This window comes from Chondrus crispus, genomic scaffold, assembly GCF_000350225.1.
Source record: "Chondrus crispus Stackhouse genomic scaffold, scaffold_25, whole genome shotgun sequence".
NCBI lineage: Eukaryota > Rhodophyta > Florideophyceae > Gigartinales > Gigartinaceae > Chondrus > Chondrus crispus.
The window spans coordinates 170,017-189,884 of NW_005179151.1; the positions used below are offsets into that span (position 1 = coordinate 170,017).

Sequence of the window (19,868 nt, forward strand, 5' to 3'; positions counted from 1 at the left end):
TCTGTGCGCTTCATGTTTGATCCGCCGCTGGCCACGCTCTCGTTCCCCTCGGCCGACCCCGCCGCGCTCGTGCACGCCGTCGCGGCCGCCGGCTGGGAGGCCCGCGTCGCCCCGAGCGCGCGCGAACTCGTGCCGCGCCGTGTCGTGCTCCGCGTCGAGGGCATGACATGTATGAATTGCGTCGGGAAAGTCGCCGCCGCACTCGAGGCATTGGAATCTGCCACTGACGTCGCCGTGTCGCTCGAGGACGGCCGAGCCACCTTGAGATTTGCGGGCGAGGACGATGCTCTGGTGCGCGCCGTCGCCGAGGGCGCGAACAAGGTTGCCGTCGTTTTGCCTCTAAACGGTCAGGTGGCCGCGGAGGAAGACCAGCATCTATCCCAGGTCGACCTATCGCCGCCCGTGAGCCCGCTACGCGATGTTGTGCTTCGTATCGAAGGTATGACGTGTATGAATTGCGTCGGGAAAGTCTCCGTCGCGCTCGAGGCCTTGGAATCTGCCGCTGACGTCGCCGTGTCGCTCGAGGACGGCCGAGCCACCTTGAGATTTGCGGGCGAGGACGATGCTCTGGTGCGCGCCGTCGCCGAGGGCGCGAACAAGGTTGCCGTCGTTTTGCCTCTAAACGGTCAGGTGGCCGCGGAGGAAGACCAGCATCTATCCCAGGTCGACCTATCGCCGCCCGTGAGCCCGCTACGCGATGTTGTGCTTCGTATCGAAGGTATGACGTGTATGAATTGCGTCGGGAAAGTCTCCGTCGCGCTCGAGGCCTTGGAATCTGCCGCTGACGTCGCCGTGTCGCTCGAGGACGGCCGAGCCACCTTGAGATTTTCGGGCGAGGACGATGCTCTGGTGCGCGCCGTCGCTGAGGGCGCTAAAAAGGTCGCCGTTGTATTAGACCCGCACCGCCCGGTCGCCGTGCCGCTCACCGTCAACAAGAACCCGCGCATGTCGAAGGTTGAGCTGTCGTGGCCCGTTCTGGGCAAGGACGACACCATCGTCCACTTTTCGAACGAGGATGTTACGCGAGGGTACCGCAAGGAGCACCATGATAGCCTTGTGGAGAGCGATGCCTCCTCAGCCAACGACGTCACCACACAATTGCGCGTGAGTGGCATGACGTGCTCAGCGTGTGTGGGGTCTGTGGAGACCGTCCTGTCCAAGGCCGACGGTGTGTCGAAGGCGAAAGTCAACTTGCTTGCCGGACGCGCCACCGTCATCCACGACGCGTCCCTCACCGTCGCCCAAGAACTAGCCGCTCTCGTCGCCGCCTCAGGCTTCCAGTGTCAGGTTTTGGAAAGCACCGGCAATAACGACAAATCCACCGCGGCAAACGTTCCCGTGGCCTCATCCTTCCGCATTGACTTTCCCACTGACGCCCAAGCCCAGAACGCTCTGAAGATCTTGCGTTTCTCTCCTGGCGTCGAAACTGTCCAAGTGGCTGGCTGCACTGCCTCTCTCACCTTGACTCTTGGCATGCCCAAGTCCCAGATCCTTCGTATTTTAGAATCGGATGGCTTACTCGGCAAAATGATTTTGAAGCGCTCGTTTGACTCGGAGCGCGCCGCCAACCTCCGCGGCGACAACCTCGGCGCCACCGATGTCATCGACGAAGAAGCCAACATGTGGCGCAAGAGATTTTTGATGGCCTTCTCGCTTATGGTTCCCATCATGCTCATTGGATTCATCCAGGGTCGCACCATGAGGTTCCGTATGGGCCAAGTGCAGTGGGTCCACTTTGCCCTAGCAACGCCCGTCCAGTTTATCTGTGGACGAGGATTTTACCGCTCGAGCTACTATGCGTTGAAGAAGCGACGGGCAACGATGGACGTTTTGGTCGCCCTCTCCACCTCCATTGCATATTTTTCCAGCGTGGTCGTAGTTTTGAGCGGCCAAGGATTGAGCGGTGACATGTCTCTGGGTCACGCGGCCATGTTCAATGTCTCGGCGATGATTATCACAATGGTATTGGCTGGCAAATGGCTCGAAGCAACCGCCAAGCGGAGAGCAGCAGCTGGAGTGGCCGCGTTGTCAGCCCTCTCACCTGACAATGCAATTTTATACGACGTGCGGGAGGGTGTCTCCTGTCACACGGAAGTGCCTGTGAGTGTCATCAATGTCGGTGACATTGTTCGCCTCTTTCCAGGGGATCGCGTGTCCACCGATGGTCAAGTCATTGACGGAATGTCTGCAGTTGACGAATCCATGCTCACGGGAGAAAGCAACCCCGTGCCGAAGAGAAAGGGCGACTTTGTCTATGGCGGCACTGTCAACGGAGGTGGATCCATGCTGGTCCGCACATCCGCCGTGGGTGAGGAAGCCGTCCTGTCTCAGATCGTCAAATTGGTGAATGACGCACAAACTTCAAGAGCACCGATCGAGGCATTTGCCGACCGCGTCTCTGCAGTCTTTGTACCCACCGTCGTCACCATATCTCTCCTCGTGTTTGTAGGATGGTACAGCGCCGCAGTATTTAACTGGATTCCCAGGGAATGGTGGGCTGCTGAGGGGCGCTTCTTTTTCGCCCTCTTATTCGCTCTGGAGACTATGGTTATCGCTTGCCCATGCGCGCTCGGGCTGGCCACGCCAACAGCCGTGATGGTTTCGTCGGAAGTTGGAACGCGCATGGGCGTACTTTTCAGAGGTGGCGGTGCAGCCTTGGAAGCGGCCAAAGGCGTCAAGACGGTACTATTCGACAAGACGGGAACTCTCACAATGGGCAAGCCCGAGGTTGCCGCCGTGCTTGTTGGGGAAGAAGGCGCAAACGCTGTGGAACAGGCATCCGTTATTCTCTCTGACTTGATCTACGCCGTAGAATCTGAATCGCATCACCCCTTGGCTTCCGCCATCACAAGTTATTTAAGGGGTAAGAGCGGTGAACAAGTGAGTGCCGGCAGCTTCGCATACAAAATTTCTGAGCTTGAAGAGTTGCCTGGGCGCGGGGTTAAGGCGGTTGTGAACAAAGGAGAGTATTCTGTCCGAGTTGGATCTCGGGCCTGGGCATTTGGTGAGAAGGGTGATCTGGAAAGACAACTGTTGACGGCATCAGAGCTTGCACAGATTGACAGGATGGAGCGTGAGGATGGGCTTACTGTGGTTGCGGCGGTTGTGAACAGCTCCCTAGTTGCAATCTACGGTTTGGAGGACACTGTCCGACCGGAAGCGGAGGCTGTTGTGTCATACCTCAAGTCTGAGCTTTCAGTCGCGTGCCACATCGTCACCGGAGACTCCGAGGAGACAGGACGTGCAATAGCGCGTAGAGTTGGAATCCCAACAAACAATCTGCGGTCGAGAGCAATGCCATGGACAAAGATTGATGTGGTCAAATCGCTTCCGGAGGGAAGTGGATGTTTTGTGGGTGATGGCATCAATGATGCACCGGCATTGGCGGCATCATCTCTAGGGATCGCGATTGGCGCAGGGGCACCCGTAGCCGCCGAGAGCGCGGCTGTGGTTCTCGTGAGGTCCGACCTGCGTGGTGTGGTGAATGCACTTGCATTGGCACGGGCTACGTTCAGACGGGTCCGCATCAACTTCGTGTGGGCAATAGGGTACAACATTTTAGGAATTCCTTTGGCTGCCGGCGTCTTGTACCCGTTCTTCCAAATACGTGTACCACCGCTTGTGGCGTCTGGAGCGATGGCTCTATCCTCAACATGCGTGGTTCTGTCATCGCTGGCGCTCCAATGGTTTAAACCGCCAAATCTCGACACGGCTCCGAGGTCAAACGGTGCAGAAATGTATGGGATTAGCACGCGACGGGAAGCATTCACCATTTGGGAGGAGGCAGATGAAGGAAGCGATTTAGTGGCTGCGAGCAGCGCCGGGTCAGACGCATCGTGGCGAGCTGTCGAAACCCCACTGCTTGATGGAGAGATGGCGGTCTAGTGTCTAGACGACAAGCGATTTGACCTCATATGAGGTCAGTCATGGCCTCATATGAGGCCAGTTGTTTTTTGCAAAAATATATATAAATTAAATCGAAACTTTAAAAAGTCAGTTTGGACACCATTTCTTTAACGTATTTGCCCTCGGCATTAACATCTTGCAAAACATTGGGATGGCAGTTTCCAATGCACAGAGAGACTAAGGGTCGTTCTAACTCCAAAAATTAATCAAAAATTAATGTACGGTACCGCATGGATTTTGGATGGCAGACGCTCATTGGGCATACCCTACCAAAAATCTTCTCATTCCATACACGAGCTCCATTCCGCATGCCACACTTTTGGGACTTGCAAGCCGATCTGCCGCAAGTCCCGCTGGCTCTTTTGTGTATGGAAGACGATTCCCAGCCCCAAATCGGGATCTCACGCTCTTACAAAAAAACCCAAATACTGATTGTCACCTCGAATTTCGCCCTCGGTCCTGTTCAAAAACACAGAACCGCACCTATCCACCCTCCTCCCACCTCAAAGCCTTCCCAACCCCTCCGACACAAATATGTCCTCTCCTCGCCGTCCCTCATATCCACCGAACCCGCGCGACACCATGAACCGTCGAGATGCCGCACGTCGTGCCGCACCCGTCGCGGCACAGAGCACCCCGAGCCCCCAACACATCCATGTGGCGCAACGTGAAGACCTCACACAACCACCCCCCTCCATTTTTCCCTCCTTGTATGATCCCGAACAAACGCCCCCTGAAACCCATCCCCCAGTTGAAAGCAAAAAACCCCACCCGCTTTTATCGCCTTCACCTCAAGCCCCTTTACGTCGGGGTGTCGAATCAAGAAGTCACTCTTATCATCCACATGGCGCACAAGTCTTAGAAGAGTTCACTACTCCATCCTCTCACGCACCCACTCGACAAGTCCTGGCAGGTTTTGCACATGTAGACCCGCCTTGTCGCGTTGGGATTTCCCCAGACAAGCTACCACAGGCAATATTATCTAGGGCATTACGTCGTCTCGGAATTTCAAGCAACCGCCGAAAAGGCGTGCTAGCTACGCGGCTGCGCACACACGGAATCGATAGCCCGGAACGCATATCGACCCTTGCAAGAAAGTGGGAAGAGGTGGGGTGTGTTGATGTGTCAATTTTGGGAGGGCAGATCAGCGGTTCTCATCAAAAGAGTACCGCTGAGATCTCGTGCCCCCAACTGGACCCGACATGAAACAGCTCGTCTCTGTCATGTGATGGCTGATGCTAGGAATCCAACAGTGCTACAGTGCATGTATCAGAGGGCAGAGACGCGAGCGGAGCTTGATGAAGGACGTCATGACCCTTTTGCGCATGAATTTCAAGATCTGTTCAATGATCGAGAATTTGTACCATCCCCACCGGAGCCCGTCGATGGCATTGTCAGTGATTTGTTGAGTACATTTGATGCTAGCCTACATCCCTTCCGGAGGGATGGAACTACTTTAAAGCAAAGATGGACTCGTCTGCGATCACTGTACACAGTAGCTTGCAACAACTTTGCAAAATCGGGACAATCTGATTCTGAGATGTTTCCATCATTCATGCGAGGGGACGAGTCCTTGTGCTACATGCATTGTGTATTTAAACACCACCCGAGTATAGATGCAGTTTTAAGATCTCTACCGCGACATGCATGGGGAGAAAGCGGGGTTGAGGAGATTTCTCGTACAAGGTCTACAGTACCATCGGACTCATACTCTGGGCGTAAAAGACGTCGGGATGATGGCCTAATGGACATTGCTCAAGTCGTCAAGCAAATGGCGACTGAGCAGACTGCTCCTACGCCAATAATTATTCAGCACTCTCCCGGTCATGCTGGGAGCCATAATGGAACCGGTGAAAGAAGTCAGGCTGCAGCAGGAACCAAAATAAATCCCTCCTGTTCAGAAACAGTTGCTACAGTCAGGGACCTACTGGATCTCGAGCGACAACTATGTGATGACGTAAAGGGTTTGGCAACTGTAGACAGCGCTCCAATTCACGAAGAAGATAAGCGAAGCGCTACAGGTCTCTTCGTTTAAAACTGCTGCGCAAAACGAGGAATTCAATTGCAAAACATATGCGTACTCTGGACGACGATGACTCTTCTGGAAATGAGGAGTGATTATGTACAAAGACAGAATTTACGGTCTACGGATAGCAAGGTTATGAAAGTTATCAGAAAAATGTTGTCGTAAAATTGAGGTATCTAGGTCCCGACGTCGGCGATGATCCATCAGGTCGCACTCGTCTTGTAAGTGGACAGTACGGTCAGGTCCACACATATGACCTAGGTCATCTTCATGAGAAGGATTTGGAACCTCGAGGTCAGCGTTTCGATCAATAATGTAGTTATGGAGTTTACAGCATACCATGACAACGTGGACACTTTTGGGCAAGTGGCACGACAACGGTCGCCATAACACCCCCAGCGAGCAACCAGCATACCGAATGCCTGTTCAATAAAAATGCGAGCTGAAGATTGCCAATAATTGAAACAGTCCTTTGCTGTAGACAGCCCACGACCCGGCCAAGGCGTCAACAACCTCTCTGAACATGTGTAGGCGTCATCTGCTGCCACCCAATATCTTTGATGTAGTCCACTGTCGGATTTTGCCAACAGCGCAGCTAGGGAGGTTATGCTATATGCCGTGCTGTCATGCGTTGATCCTGCGGCGAGGCATCCAACGTATGTACACCTGTAGAACGAGTCACAAATTGCCTGAACATTCAGGGCAAAAAAGCCCTTGCGATTGTAGTAGGATGAGGAATTGGGAACCTCAATTCGACTTGGTTCCTTGATTTTTATGGCAATGCCATCGAGCGCACCGCAGCACCCGCGCAAAACACTTGTTACTCCTCTCGAAAATCCATCTGAAACCTTCTCAAGCCACGCAAGATCACTGTACGGAAACGACAAAGGGAGCACGAGGTCGAGGTCGTCAAGTGTTTGATCAATGTAGTAGTAAATGGACGAAGGTGGTTGTGAATGCGCGACAGACAGGTCCAGATATGAACCTCCTGCTAGCCATCGGATAGTTACTGACAGGAGAAGCAAAGGGCACGATCTCCTACATGGACCGTTGTACTCTCGGACGAGCTTTTCTGCAAGGTCCAGAAATACAGGCAAGGGCATTCGGTATAATCGCTTGAAAAACGATGCCGTCACCGCTGCGTGCATCGAGGAAAACGAACAGGAGGTCCGGATTGTGTTAGTACTTCGTGCTCTCTTGCGATAGAGGCTGCAGTATAGGAACGAGCACAGTATCACAATGAGGCGTGCTTTTCTGCGCCTCTGTATCGCTGTTGATAGCGCCTGCATCTCTGCAAAGGAAGGGAGATGTTCTTCGTCAGTGTCTCGATCCATAGTGCAATGGAGTCCGGGACCAAAGTGTGAGTGCCGTCCTGGTGATGGCGCTTTCGCCTCGTCCTACAGTATATGGAGCGCCACTCCAAAAACATACATTCTGATACTGTACTCTATTTGGAACAAAAGGTAAAATTTTCAATGTACAGTATGGGAATCCATACCGTACCGTGCATAAACTTTATGAGTTGGAACGAGCCTAATGAAGTTTCAATGATCAGTTTGCTTTTTAAACCGGCGTTTTGGTTTCGAAGAAATCAACATAAAACGTTTTGAGGTTGGTCAAAAAGGCTCCTTTTTTGGGCATTTTAAAAATGGCTGGAAAAGACGTGCAGATCTCACCAAACTGCGCTCTTCTGCAACGCAGAAGTCAACTGCGGTGGCGAGAGTATCTTTTTCCATCTTGTTGAGCCAGCACAAGTAGAAAAAAATATGTTGAAAAGTGACCTCATATGAGGTCATTTGTCACCTAGACACTAGGGCAGACGGAAAGGTACTGTAGATAACTTTTTTATTTCTAGAGGACGAACCAGGTTTCACGTGCCCAGTGGACACGTGGACAAGTTTTTGGATTGTTTGACTCACTTTGAAAGTTTCGGTTAGTTTTGGGGTTTTTGACTTAGAGGTTCTAATTGACGCTCTGCCTTACTCAGGTTGGGGCCTCCGGTGGTTAGTCGGTTGTTGTGCCTGCCTCTCCAACTCCCCGTCGCTCCGAACCGGGACCTTTATAGAACTCTAGAAGGTAGCTACTCTACAGGTAGAATAGCCTAGACTACACTAGAAATAAACTTTCCTATTAAAATTCCCACTAAATGACCCCATCTGGCTACATCTTTGCTCCCCCTCCATCTTTGCGTGGTCCTCCTCGCCCGCAGGATCCCCTAAGGATCCCGCTAAGGCTGACCGGGTCGTCCTCGGGGACTCTTTCTTGCTATAGAGTTCCCATTCTGCTAGCGAAGAGGAGGAGGACCTGACGGTCGGGGTGAGCGCGGTAGTGCACGTGTAAATTACTGTACACGTCACATACATCGTCACTGTCCTGCTCAGCTCCTGTTTACAGTCTGTGAGGGAGCTGAGCGGGACCCTAATCTTATAACGCCTCCCTTTTCAAACGATTATTCGTCCGCGAATAAGTGGTAATTGTACGTTTGTATGAGTTGTTGTGTGATTGCTGGGTCATCCTTGTCTATCCATGTGTCGTCAATTGGATTGGTGTTCCTGAAGTGCACAAGGAACTGTACTTGTCCGTCGTATATGCGATGAGTAATAATTCTTTCAATGCGTTTCTTGTCTGCGGTTGTATGGGTCTTGAACTTGGTTGGTTCTTGTTGTCTGTTCGGGTCTTCTTGGTATGGTTTCAGAAGCGATATGTGAAATGTTGGATGAATATTTCGGTATTGCAACGGTAGTTCTAATCCGTATGCGGTCCCACTTGCTAGGACTTCCAATACTGTGAATGGTCCTATGTATTTCCGAGCGAACTTCTTGGTTCTCCCTGGATTGATTGGTAGATTCTTGGTTGATAGCATAACTTTGTCGCCTGCTTTGAATGTTAATTGTTTTCGATGTTTATTAACTGTTTCGGCGCTTCTTGCGTTGGCTTGGTTGATTGGTTCTTCTGCGAGTTTAGTTGCAGTGTCGAGTTTCTGAAGAAAACGATCTGCAGAGGTATTTCTTCAATGCATGTTTTCGCTTATATCCGAATGGATTATATATTAGATATTGCGAACGGGTGTTGACCGTACTCCAGAGAGAATGGCGTTTGGCGAGTAGTATCGTTGACATGATTGTTGTAAGCAAATTCTACTCCTGGTAGATATTTTTCCCAGTCTTTCTGAGTGTAGCTTACATAACAGCGTAGCATTTCCTGAAGTGTGCGAAATGCTCTTTCAAACTGTCCATCAGTCTGTGGGTGAAATGCTGTTGAGAAGTTAAGTTTAACTTTAAGCATTTTCATAAGTTCTGTCCAGAAGAACCCTGTGAATCTTGTATCTCGATCTGATATTATTTTTCGCGGTAGTCCATGGTGTTTGTAGATTTCTTTGGAGAACGTTTTTGCTATGATTTTGGCGCTGTTGTCCGATCCGAGTGGTATAAAGTGTGTTCGTTTTGATAGTTTATCTACAACGACCATAATTGCGGTTTTGCCGTCCATTGTTTTAAGTAAATCGAATATGAAGTCCACTGAAATGACTTCCCATTTCTTAGTTGGAGGTGGAACGGTCTTAGGTTTCCAAGTTGGTTCTGAGTTGAGCTCTTTGCCTCTTGGCATTTAAGGCATTTTTTCACGTACTTGTGGATATCTTTCTTCATAGTTGGCCAATAGTAATGCCTTGATATAAGGTAAGTCGTTTTATTACTTCCTCTATGCGATCCAAATAATTATTCGTGGAAATCTTGTAAAATGGTCCTTCGGAGTTCTCCTTTTGGTATGCATAGCCTTTTTTCGAAATACAACCGTTGTCCCGTTGTTGTATAGGGCTCTACTGGATCCTGGAATTGTTTTTCGAACGATTCGTCGTTCTCATAGTCTTCTTGTAGATTCCGTAACGTTTCTTGGCTTACATTCACCTTTGTGAATGCCATTAACTGTTTTACTATATTTGATGTTGTATGATGTACTTCTATATATTGTCGAGATAGTGCATCAGGTACGACGTTTGATTTTCCTTTGATGTAATCAATAGAATAGTCGAATTCTTGCATGAATTCAACCCATCTTGCTTGTCTTCTAGATAACGTTTTCTGTGTATCCAGATATTTTAACGGATGATGATCAGTCATGATCTTGAATTTAGAACCATGTAAGTATGGTCTCCATGTATGCAGAGCATATATGATAGCTAAGAGCTTTCGCTCATGCGTACTGTATCCTTGCTCTGCTGGATTCAGTTTTCTAGAAGCGTATGCCACAGGACGACATCCGGATTCGTCGGTTTGGATCAGTACCGCCCCGACACCTGTTTGAGATGCGTCTGCAGTTAGTTGATATGGCAGATTTGGATCTGCGCATCTTAGCACTGGTGCTTCTGTTAATCGCTGCTTTAGCTCCTGAAATGCTAAAGCTTGCGGCTTTTTCCATTTGAAGGGATTATTTTTGCGAGTAAGGTTTGAAAGAGGGGTCGCAATTGGTGCGAAGTCTTTTACAAATCTTCTGTAGTAATTACAAAGTCCTAGAAAACTTTGCACTTGTGTTACGTTTTGTGGTGCTTCCCAGTTCTTTACTGCTTCAATTTGATTTGGATTTACTTGAATACCGTCTTTTCTAATGATGTGTCCAAGGTATTCAATGATTTGAGAGAGAAATTCACATTTTGATAGCTTCCCATACAGCTTGTGTTCTCTCAATAGGTCTAGTACTGTTCTGAGGTGTTTCACGTGCTCTTCTTTCGTTTTGCTATAAACAAGTATATCGTCAAGATATACAAGAACAAATGTATCTAAATAGGGCCTAAATATGTTGTTCATTAATGTTTGAAAACATCCAGGTGCGCCCGTCAGTCGGAATGGAGTCACCAAGTATTCGTATTGTCCGTACCTCGTCCTAAAAGCAGTTCTCTCTATGTCTGAGTCTTTCAGCCTTATTTGATGATATCCAGATCTAAGATCTAGCGTCGAGAAGTAGTTAGCTCCACCGACTTGATCCCATACTTCATCAATTCTTGGTAACGGAACCTTATTTTTTATCGTTTGTTTGTTCAATGCTCTGTAATCTATACACATTCGGAGACTTCCATCTTTTTTAGTTGTAAATAGTACTGGACTTCCCCAAGGGCTTATGCTTGGTCTGATAAATCCTAGGGATAGAGCCTCCTCAATCTGTTTTTCATTTCTTCGAGTTCTTTTCTTCAGAGCTTATAGATTGGCCCCATCTTGAGTTTTGCATCTTTCTCGAAATCTATACTCATTTCCACTGATCGTTTTGGTGGTAGTCCATGCGGTAACTCTTTGGGAAATACATCTTTGTATTCTTCCATCATACCCATTAATTCTTCATTTTTAAGCGCTTCAGGACCTTCCCCTGTTCTTTTTTCTTCACTGCTTTTTAACACTACATGATATATCATACTCTTTTGCTTTTTTGCTAGTCTCACGAACTGCTTACTCGTCAACATGAATGTAGGGTGGGATTCCCCATGTTGAAGAGCTTCTTCGTCCAGAGTTATTAATCTAGATCCTTCTTTGAGGAGCGTACAATTATCTTTCCAGTCGATTATTGAGTTGGCTTCAGATAGCCACGCCTTGCGTAAGATTAAGTCGTAGGCGATCCAGTCCACTACGTATGGCCGTACGTTGATGGTAGCTTCTCCAATCTGTATGTTTAGATTCTCGCAACACCGTTCCATTGGAACTAGTGTTCGGTCCCATAGTTCTGCATTGAGACTAGTTTTCTCTCATTTCATTTTCAATTTTTCTGCATATTTCTTTGATATTACGATCTCTTCACACCACTATCCACAAGGATGTTACATGAGAAGTTGGCGGTACTACTTTGTACCCTTCCTATGTAAAGCAGTAGGCTTTGTCTCTGTGATTTTCTCCTTTTCCTGTATGGTGAAAATGCACATAGTTTCACATTATTATTTTCTCTACTTGATATATTCGACCTAAGGTCTTCTTTTTGTGCTTTTGTATTTTCTGGGTTTTTGTGATTTTTGATTTGTTTTCTTATGGAAGTCGGCAATTTTACAAGTTTCCACTAATGTGCCGAGACCCTTCAGTGGAACTGCTAGTTTTTCTTATGAGGATATGCCTTGTTGTTCAGGTAGGGCTTGTTGTAATGGTTACGCGCTATGCAATTTGGTTTTGCACATACGAAACATAACCTGTTCTCAATTCTCCGCTTTTTCTCTGCGGACGAGATCTCAACATTCCTTATCAGAAAAGCAATAAACTCGAGTTTATTGCTTTTCTGATAAGGAATGTTTCCTATCTGCATTAGTGTTGGTCGCCCGATAAAGTTTGAAGTAGTCCTTCTCATTCCAAAGAATCCTTGGTTGTTTGTGTACAGACTGTCAAGTCTATCAGCGATTTTCATAGCCTTTTGTAACGTCGAGGGTTCTGCCCTTTCTACTTCAATACGTGTTCAAGTTCTCGAGAACTCGAACACGTATTGAAGGACTGATCAGTCCTTCGCTGTATTGGAATATTTGTTCAGCCACAGTCATTGATGGAATTTGCAGTAGCCATTTTGAGAATTCCCTGTTGTATTCAGCCACTTGGGTTAGTTTACCCATTTGTTTTATACTGCTAAGCGTTTTCCTCGCGGTAAGCTCCCTGTTTACTGGTTCGAAGTAGCTAAGGATCTCTCTCTGGAAGTCCTCATATGTCTGTATCGGCGTGCCGTTCAGAGTGACTAGTTCCCACCATTGTAATCCTGCTCCTCCCATATAGCTCACTGCGTACTTGATACGGTTGATATCGTTGGGTACATTTCGTTGCGTTGCAAATATGTTGTCTAAACTTTTAAGCCAGCTTCGCACGTTTTGACCTGTAAACTTTTCCGGCTTACCTGTCTTTACTCTTTCAATGTGTATTCAACTTTAATTCATACAAGCTATAGTTTGGTTTGCTATTGTAACCTGGTTATGTAGTTGTTGGTTTTCTTGGCTAGTCTGAGCTACTTGCTCCTGTAATGCAGCGATCTGTTGTTGCATTTGGGCCAATGCATTTTCGGTGTCCATTATTAATAACAATATAATATTGCAAGGATATTGTGGTTGTGAAATAATTAGCGTGTAAGCACTTTTTGTTTTGAACTCAAACAATGTTTTGAGTACTTCTTGTAGTGGGAAATGGTTTTCCCAATATATTTGGCGGATACCTTGGGGGGCTTGGCAATAGTGTGCCAGCGGTTGATAGAGCCTTTCTGAGATGCCAAGTGGACCAAGCGGAGTTGTTCTGATTTTCGCCTTATATGCTCAGGGTCCCCCTTATGGACGTTATAAATTAAAATATTACTGTAATTGGTGTGACAAAAGCTCACACTTAATAACTAAATATTTTTTGTACTCCTTGTCCAAATGCTGTACCGCACTATTAAATCCCCGTGCACTAATGAGTGCCTTAATGTGGTCCTCGGTTAAGTTATGCTCGTGCTACGCCTGATGTGTAGGCTTACACATATTGCACGTTGAACACTTGGTCCCACTTCGCGGGGTGGACCGGGGGACTAGGTCAATGGTTGGTCCGCGGTCCAATTCTTGGCTCTCGAGCCCCGCGATGAAATCAACTTCGTTTTTTAGTACTGTACACTCTGGTACCGTAGCAACAGTCACTACTTTAGCTTCCTCGGGAGGGGGGCTCGTTTCTTTTTCGACACGTGTCACCGTTGTGTGACCTCTGTGACTTCAGCCTCGGCGGGCTTACTGTCAGCCTCTGGCTTACAAACTGTAAATGCAATAGGAATTGCGATAGAAATAGAAATAGCGGTTAAAATCGGTTAGCGATGCTACCAGTTTTCACGTGCCCAGTGGACACGTGGACAAGTTTTTGGATTGTTTGACTCACTTTGAAAGTTTCGGTTAGTTTTGGGGTTTTTGACTTAGAGGTTCTAATTGACGCTCTGCCTTACTCAGGTTGGGGCCTCCGGTGGTTAGTCGGTTGTTGTGCCTGCCTCTCCAACTCCCCGTCGCTCCGAACCGGGACCTTTATAGAACTCTAGAAGGTAGCTACTCTACAGGTAGAATAGCCTAGACTACACTAGAAATAAACTTTCCTATTAAAATTCCCACTAAATGACCCCATCTGGCTACATCTTTGCTCCCCCTCCATCTTTGCGTGGTCCTCCTCGCCCGCAGGATCCCCTAAGGATCCCGCTAAGGCTGACCGGGTCGTCCTCGGGGACTCTTTCTTGCTATAGAGTTCCCATTCTGCTAGCGAAGAGGAGGAGGACCTGACGGTCGGGGTGAGCGCGGTAGTGCACGTGTAAATTACTGTACACGTCACATACATCGTCACTGTCCTGCTCAGCTCCTGTTTACAGTCTGTGAGGGAGCTGAGCGGGACCCTAATCTTACATCAGGACGTTTGTGTGATACTGTAGCCGTTTTGAGCCTACGACACATACCTAGACCACACGCCGCGCCCGAAGCACGATCAATCTCTTTGATACCCCGTTGTCACAAAATTAACATGAAGCACAACATGCTATTGCCGCGCCTTCAACCGATGAGGAGAAAAGCCCCCCCGCGAATTCTTTCGCGCGCGTGTTCTGCCACGACATTTACAGGGAAGCCTTGTTGAAGTGTTGCTGGCGGAGAGGCGGAAAGCGCACGTGCGCGGGGTTAAGGGGGGCGGCAATGTCAACTCTCTCCTGCTCACACGGAACCACTTTTATCCGGGCCAAGTATTGCCGCCTGCAAGAACGGCACTCGCTTGCCATATTGTACATCGCTCCACATCGTTTGATACCCCCACCCTTTTCGTACAGCCTGGAATAGCGATACCGTCATTTATCAACGGGGAAAAATGGAATTGATTGAAATATCTGAATCCGAGGAGCATGAATGCTGCAATGTGTGATGAGAAAAAGGAATGCTATGAGGCACTGCAGAGCCCATTATTATGCACTGCTCTGCCTGTATCTAGCACAAGACCCAGGTATACGATATCGCCTGGCGCACAAGACGGTAATACAATATCAGAACACATGAAAAGACAAACAGTGTCAAAAGGAAACCGTCTTTATTTCTTCCCTAGCGATAATTATGAGTCACATTAATAGTGAATTGGCCTCCTGAGATGTTTTTGATACCCGTCAGAAGCTCACTCTCTCCATTCCCACCGACAAAGTCCGACCCATTTGATGCCTCCCACTTCGAAGGGGCATTCTCAATGCCCTCATCTTTAAATGCCCCTGCCGGTTAGATGTCGCTACCCTCCTTGCCTTTGCACACCGATCGCTCGAGCCATCCGCAGCCTCTTACCCGACTTTGTCCCCATCCCCACCCGTTCCTTCATTCCCATCTTGTCTTAATACTTTATCGCCTAAAACTAAAATATCCTCTTGTTGTTTCTCTCCCTCCCGGTCCTGAAGATTTTGATAATTCTTCACGGAGCGAGGGTCACGGTGCCCTGTACGCATGGCAATAGAGGAGTCCGAATGGCCAGACTCTACCAAAAGCGTTGTTACAGTACCCCTCAGACCTTGCGTTGTCGTACCATGCTTCACACCTGTACCAGAAATTCCGAGTGATGCACAAACTGTCTTAACAATATTAGAAAAATTGTTTCTACCAAGGTGTTGATTCTTTATGTAGCTTGACAATCCGGTTCCCTTCGCATTATACCCCAAGAAAAAGCGATCGCTCTCCAAACCCATATCTTGCCGAATCTTTAGATAGTTGTCTATGATCCGATAGACATTTGCAAGTCCTCCAAGAGAGGACCGATTCCAGACAGAGACTTCCAAAGGTTTCACGCTGGCATCCTTCCGCCCTTCTGCGAGCGTCTTTGAGGCCCCGGAGCGAGTCCCTACGGTCTCTCGAATAAGCAACACATTTTTACCGCGTAGAGTAATGTTTCGAAACTAGGATACTGCCAAATTTACCAAAGCTGTAGGGCACATTGCCGTGATGAGTGCCAAATCAAAAACCAGTCGCGCTTGAAATGATTTCGGTGTGTCACGAGAAAGCAGTGGTGAGCCATTCAACAGCAGCAAATCGTCCTTCGAAAGAACATTGTGGCTTTCGGTGAATACTCCGTTCGCCTGCGGCAGGCTGACTTGTTATCGATAACTGCTGTAAGACCCTCTGGAGGACTGTTGAAAACAGGACCCTCCAAAATTTTATGCTTGTATCTCAAAATGGCACTAAATCCCCGCTGTATTCCGAGAAGGTACCTTTTCAAAGAAGAAGGTTTGACTTCGATATTTGTCTTTGCTGAGCTGTAGTTCACGACAATCTCGATTAAGAAGTGTCGAACACGCTCCAACTGGCCAGACGTCTATCTCAAAAATCCGGGGAGTAGAAAGGTGTGCCCGCCCACATCCGGAAATACAGTGCGTCTTGCTTGTTCCATCTGCCATTGAACCAGACGACCTGGTTCACTATTGAGCACTCGGCTATGCCTCCTGCTCATATCATAGCTCTCGAGCGTTATCACACCTCGTAGCCGGGTGACAACTCTTGTGTGCTGTACAATACAACAGTAGTTCTCTGCGCGAGTATAGACCAGTAGATGCAGATGCGCATTTGCATCTGCATCTGCGTGTTGCACTTGCACACCATGGGCCTTTTCAACAAAACCCGGCGCACTGCAGAGAATACAACTAAATAACTATGAATCTGTGCTTTTACCGAAGAAGCGTTTGCTATGTGTGAAGGCTTAGCAATTACGCAAAGGGATATTTTGCATTTATGGGAGTGACGAGGTGCATTTTGGTGGCAACGGAGGGATGAAGTCTAAAAGGTTGTAGCAAACGGGGGGTTACATTGGTAAGTTTGCCAGGGGTACACATCCGATAGAGATTTATTTGTAGGGATCCGTACGGGGACTATCTCAAGTCAGAGATGAGAAGAAAGAAACTTGCCGGTATGGAGGGGCAGCAATAGTTGAAGATAGTGTGTAGGGCAATATATTGCACAATTACGGGAGACTTCAGATACTGCATTGCGGCGGTACCGAAGAATGGGCTAGGTTACGCAGCGGTATCTCCGTACAGGCGCTTCAGAGAGCAGTCTTTTACCGTGTGATGTGACATCCGACACGATAGACAGGCGTACAGACGCTTTGTCTTGGCAGCAGGGCCGTTTTCGTACCAGTTATGGTTACACCTCCCAGCCCTCCCAACTGGAGGATCCCTGTAGTATACCCCCCTCCCGTGGAACTAGATTTAGATTAGATCACACATGTGTGCCCACGTGTATCATACGTGTACCACACGTGTACTGTCAGCCCGGATGGCCGACAGTACCGCGGCGCAGGACGACCCGCGCTGACCACAGTAGCTCTACAGTACAGTCCGTACTGTACTGTAGTATGATAGACTAACTTTTACATTAAATACTAGGGCAGGCCGGCGGCGGAGGGGAAGGACAAGCACGAGCTTTTCCAGAACCTACGCCTTTGGTCAAGCTCGCCCCGCTTATTCTAGATCGGGCTGCCTACAATAGCCCGTATCTAGTTAGGAGCCGAGCGGGCAGGAGACGCGCGAGCACACGAGCGAGCGTAGATCCGCCTCCGCCCGTCAGCGCTGGTACGTAACCCAGCGCTGCCCCGGGGCGTCGAGGCGTAGATCGACCCGCCCGTGCGCGGGTCCCCGTCCGAACCCGCTCTACCACCACGCTACCCGGGCCCGCTTCCCGGTTCCGTTAGCTGGGGTTGCTTCCCTTCTCCAATCGGGGTCTCCGCAAGAACTGAGTATACACCCCCCTCCGTTGGGGGTGTTTATACTACAGTGGTCTCCCGACCTAGAAGACTCTACGATCGTTCCGAGAAGTCGGCCGACTTCCTCCGCGTCCGTATGCGTCGAGATGAGCGAAGGGCCCGAACCCTCGGTCCACTCCGCACCGACCGATATGCAGACGTCAGCGCAACGCGTCCGATCCGACGACGGCGCCGCAGGTCCTCGGGATCGCGAACCGTCGCCGGACTACTCAGAAGGACGCGCTCCCGCGATGTACGAACGCATCGCGGAGTATATCGAGGATGTCCGGAACTCCCCTCGTGTCGACGTGACCGACCACGTCTACGCCCGCTGTACTGACGAGTCGCGCTCCCTTCACGAAGGAAGGTTTGAGCGCGTGACTCAGTCCTGGGAGAGCCTGCGCGCGGTCGTCGACCAGTTGCACTCCGTCTAGTGTTGGTCGAGGACGCGCGCATCGATGCCCCTACGGCGGACGTTGCAGGTCGACCCGCGAGTACGAACTCCGGGGTACGACGGGACACGCAGCCTTTCCCATTTGCCGAACAGATGGGAGCGTTCGCGCATACGGCTGCGGAACTCAACTCGACGCGCCGGAGCGCTCATGAGTTAGAACAGAACTCGGCCGTAAGGTCGCCCGGAGCCCCCCCGAGAGGGCCCGGTGCCACTGTTCCTCCGGGCGCGTCCGATGCGCAGGAGTGGCCTCCGACTGGTGCCGTCACCAGTCGGAGCGCGGAGGATATCAAACCAACGACGGACGCGAACTTTGCGTCCGAGACTCAAGCTCTGCCGCATGCCCCCGGAAGCATGCGGCAGTTGCGACAGGTACCGTACGGGCACGACCAGGACCGTGGAGGAGCCGCTCGCGGATCCGGAGAACCCATGTTCTCCGTCGGTCCTCGCTGGGGCGGCTACCCGCAGGTGAATTACACCGCGCACCCCGGTCCGGTAGACGTACGTAAACTACCCGTCACCCCGTCAGGCGCGTTCGTAAGATGGAACAGGCATCGGCCGAAAGGTCGCCCAGAGCCCCCCCGAGAGGGCCCGGTGCCACTGTACCTCCGAACGCGCCCGATGCGCAAGAAGGGAGCCCGACTGGTGCCGACACCAGTTGGGTCAGGGGGCAGCGAAGCCGCCAGACGGACGCGAATTGGCGTCTGAGTCCCAAGCCCTGCCGCATGTCGCCGGAGACATGCGGCAGATGACAAGAGTACCGTACCTGGACGACAAAAGTCGCGGAGATACCGCCCGCGGATAAAGAGAACCGATTCCCTCTTTCGATCCCGGCTGAGGCGTCTATCAGTCGGTGGATCTCACCGCGCACACCCGTCCGGTAGACGTCCGTACGCTACACGAATTTGTATATGGACTAGCCTCTGCGACCCGGGCCGCAGTGGTTGAGACGGTCCAACCATTTCCCTGACAAAAGAAGACAGAACTTCCAACGATCCGCCGTATCGCGACGGCAGGAGGCACCACGTGCCGCGCTCGTTGCGGTTTGCCAACGCCGGATCCGAAATTGGCAGCGAGGGGGAATCGAACCCCGAGTTTGCATGCGACAAGTTCGCCCGCGGCATCCCTCCGCATAGGAGAAGATGAGTGGCAGACCGACCCTGTCCTCATTACGCGAGGCTACAAGCCCGTGGGAGGCCGACCTCTCACGCCAGCATCAACGGGATCGACTTGAAACTTCGCGACTGCGTTCGCGCACACCCCGAGGGTGACGAGTGGTACGGACCGCCTGGTCGCCGAGTTAGACATCTCGCGTCGAGATGGAGGAGTCGCTCCTCCTGGCGTGCCCCGCCTCACCGATAAGGACGCACGACAAGCGGCGATCTTTGCCTCGGGAGATGGCAGCGCGTACGTGTGCTGTCTATGCCGTACGTAGGGTCACGCCATGTACGCGTGCCAGTTCCTGTCGCCGGAACAACGAATGTTCTCAGCGTCCAGGAACTACCGCTACCAGATGGAGACGCGCTCCGAAATGCGCAGTCTCCTCCGGCAGTCGGCCGGCGAAGCTGGCCCCCCGCCTCAAGGATTCTCGAACGGTTCGGGTGGGAGCGCATGCTTCACCCCACGAGGAAAGTTTTGTGAGTCCGGTAGCGACCACCATCCGCGAAGAACGGGAAGGCGCCCAGGCTTCCGTAAGGCCGGCGCCTGTGAACGAAAGAGAAGACACCCTGACCTCCGTAGGTCAGATGCAGCGGACCGACCGTGAAGGGCACCGAGGCTTTCG

The 19,868-nt window shown here is 50.3% G+C and overlaps 4 protein-coding genes; 3 read left to right on the forward strand and 1 right to left on the reverse strand.

Moving 5' to 3' along the window:
- The first annotated feature begins 162 nt into the window (after positions 1-162).
- Positions 163-1,642, forward strand: CHC_T00004799001 (hypothetical protein). The gene is made up of 5 exons (XM_005716515.1): positions 163-300; positions 385-600; positions 664-858; positions 1,015-1,338; positions 1,613-1,642. The coding sequence occupies exons 1-5, from the start codon at positions 163-165 to the stop codon at positions 1,640-1,642; spliced, it is 903 nt and encodes a 300-aa protein (XP_005716572.1).
- Positions 1,643-1,698: 56 nt separating this feature from the next.
- On the forward strand, positions 1,699-3,992 carry CHC_T00004800001 (hypothetical protein). XM_005716516.1 is given in 2 exon segments: positions 1,699-3,885; positions 3,886-3,992. 1 exon segment carries the CDS (start codon positions 1,699-1,701, stop codon positions 3,883-3,885), a length of 2,187 nt encoding a protein of 728 aa, XP_005716573.1. The 3' UTR covers positions 3,886-3,992.
- A 496-nt stretch (positions 3,993-4,488) lies between these two features.
- On the forward strand, positions 4,489-5,389 carry CHC_T00004801001 (hypothetical protein). XM_005716517.1 is given in 2 exon segments: positions 4,489-5,112; positions 5,113-5,389. The coding sequence occupies 1 exon segment, from the start codon at positions 4,489-4,491 to the stop codon at positions 5,110-5,112; it is 624 nt and encodes a 207-aa protein (XP_005716574.1). The 3' UTR covers positions 5,113-5,389.
- Positions 5,390-6,189: 800 nt separating this feature from the next.
- Positions 6,190-7,080, reverse strand: CHC_T00004802001 (hypothetical protein). The gene has a single exon (XM_005716518.1). The coding sequence runs from the start codon at positions 7,078-7,080 to the stop codon at positions 6,190-6,192; it is 891 nt and encodes a 296-aa protein (XP_005716575.1).
- Positions 7,081-19,868: the final 12,788 nt, after the last annotated feature.

Excerpts from the sequence above, each read along its gene's own strand:
- CHC_T00004799001 (XM_005716515.1), top strand. The coding sequence starts at position 163 with ATGACATGTATGAATTGCGTCGGGAAAGTCGCCGCCGCACTCGAGGCA. Across the intron at positions 601-663 it reads TCGCCGAGGGCGCGAACAAG|GTCGACCTATCGCCGCCCGT; the intron begins GTTGCCGTCGTT and ends CATCTATCCCAG. Across the intron at positions 859-1,014 it reads ACGATGCTCTGGTGCGCGCC|GATGTTACGCGAGGGTACCG; the intron begins GTCGCTGAGGGC and ends TTTTCGAACGAG.
- CHC_T00004800001 (XM_005716516.1), top strand. The coding sequence starts at position 1,699 with ATGAGGTTCCGTATGGGCCAAGTGCAGTGGGTCCACTTTGCCCTAGCA.
- CHC_T00004801001 (XM_005716517.1), top strand. The coding sequence starts at position 4,489 with ATGAACCGTCGAGATGCCGCACGTCGTGCCGCACCCGTCGCGGCACAG.
- CHC_T00004802001 (XM_005716518.1), bottom strand. The coding sequence starts at position 7,080 with ATGCACGCAGCGGTGACGGCATCGTTTTTCAAGCGATTATACCGAATG.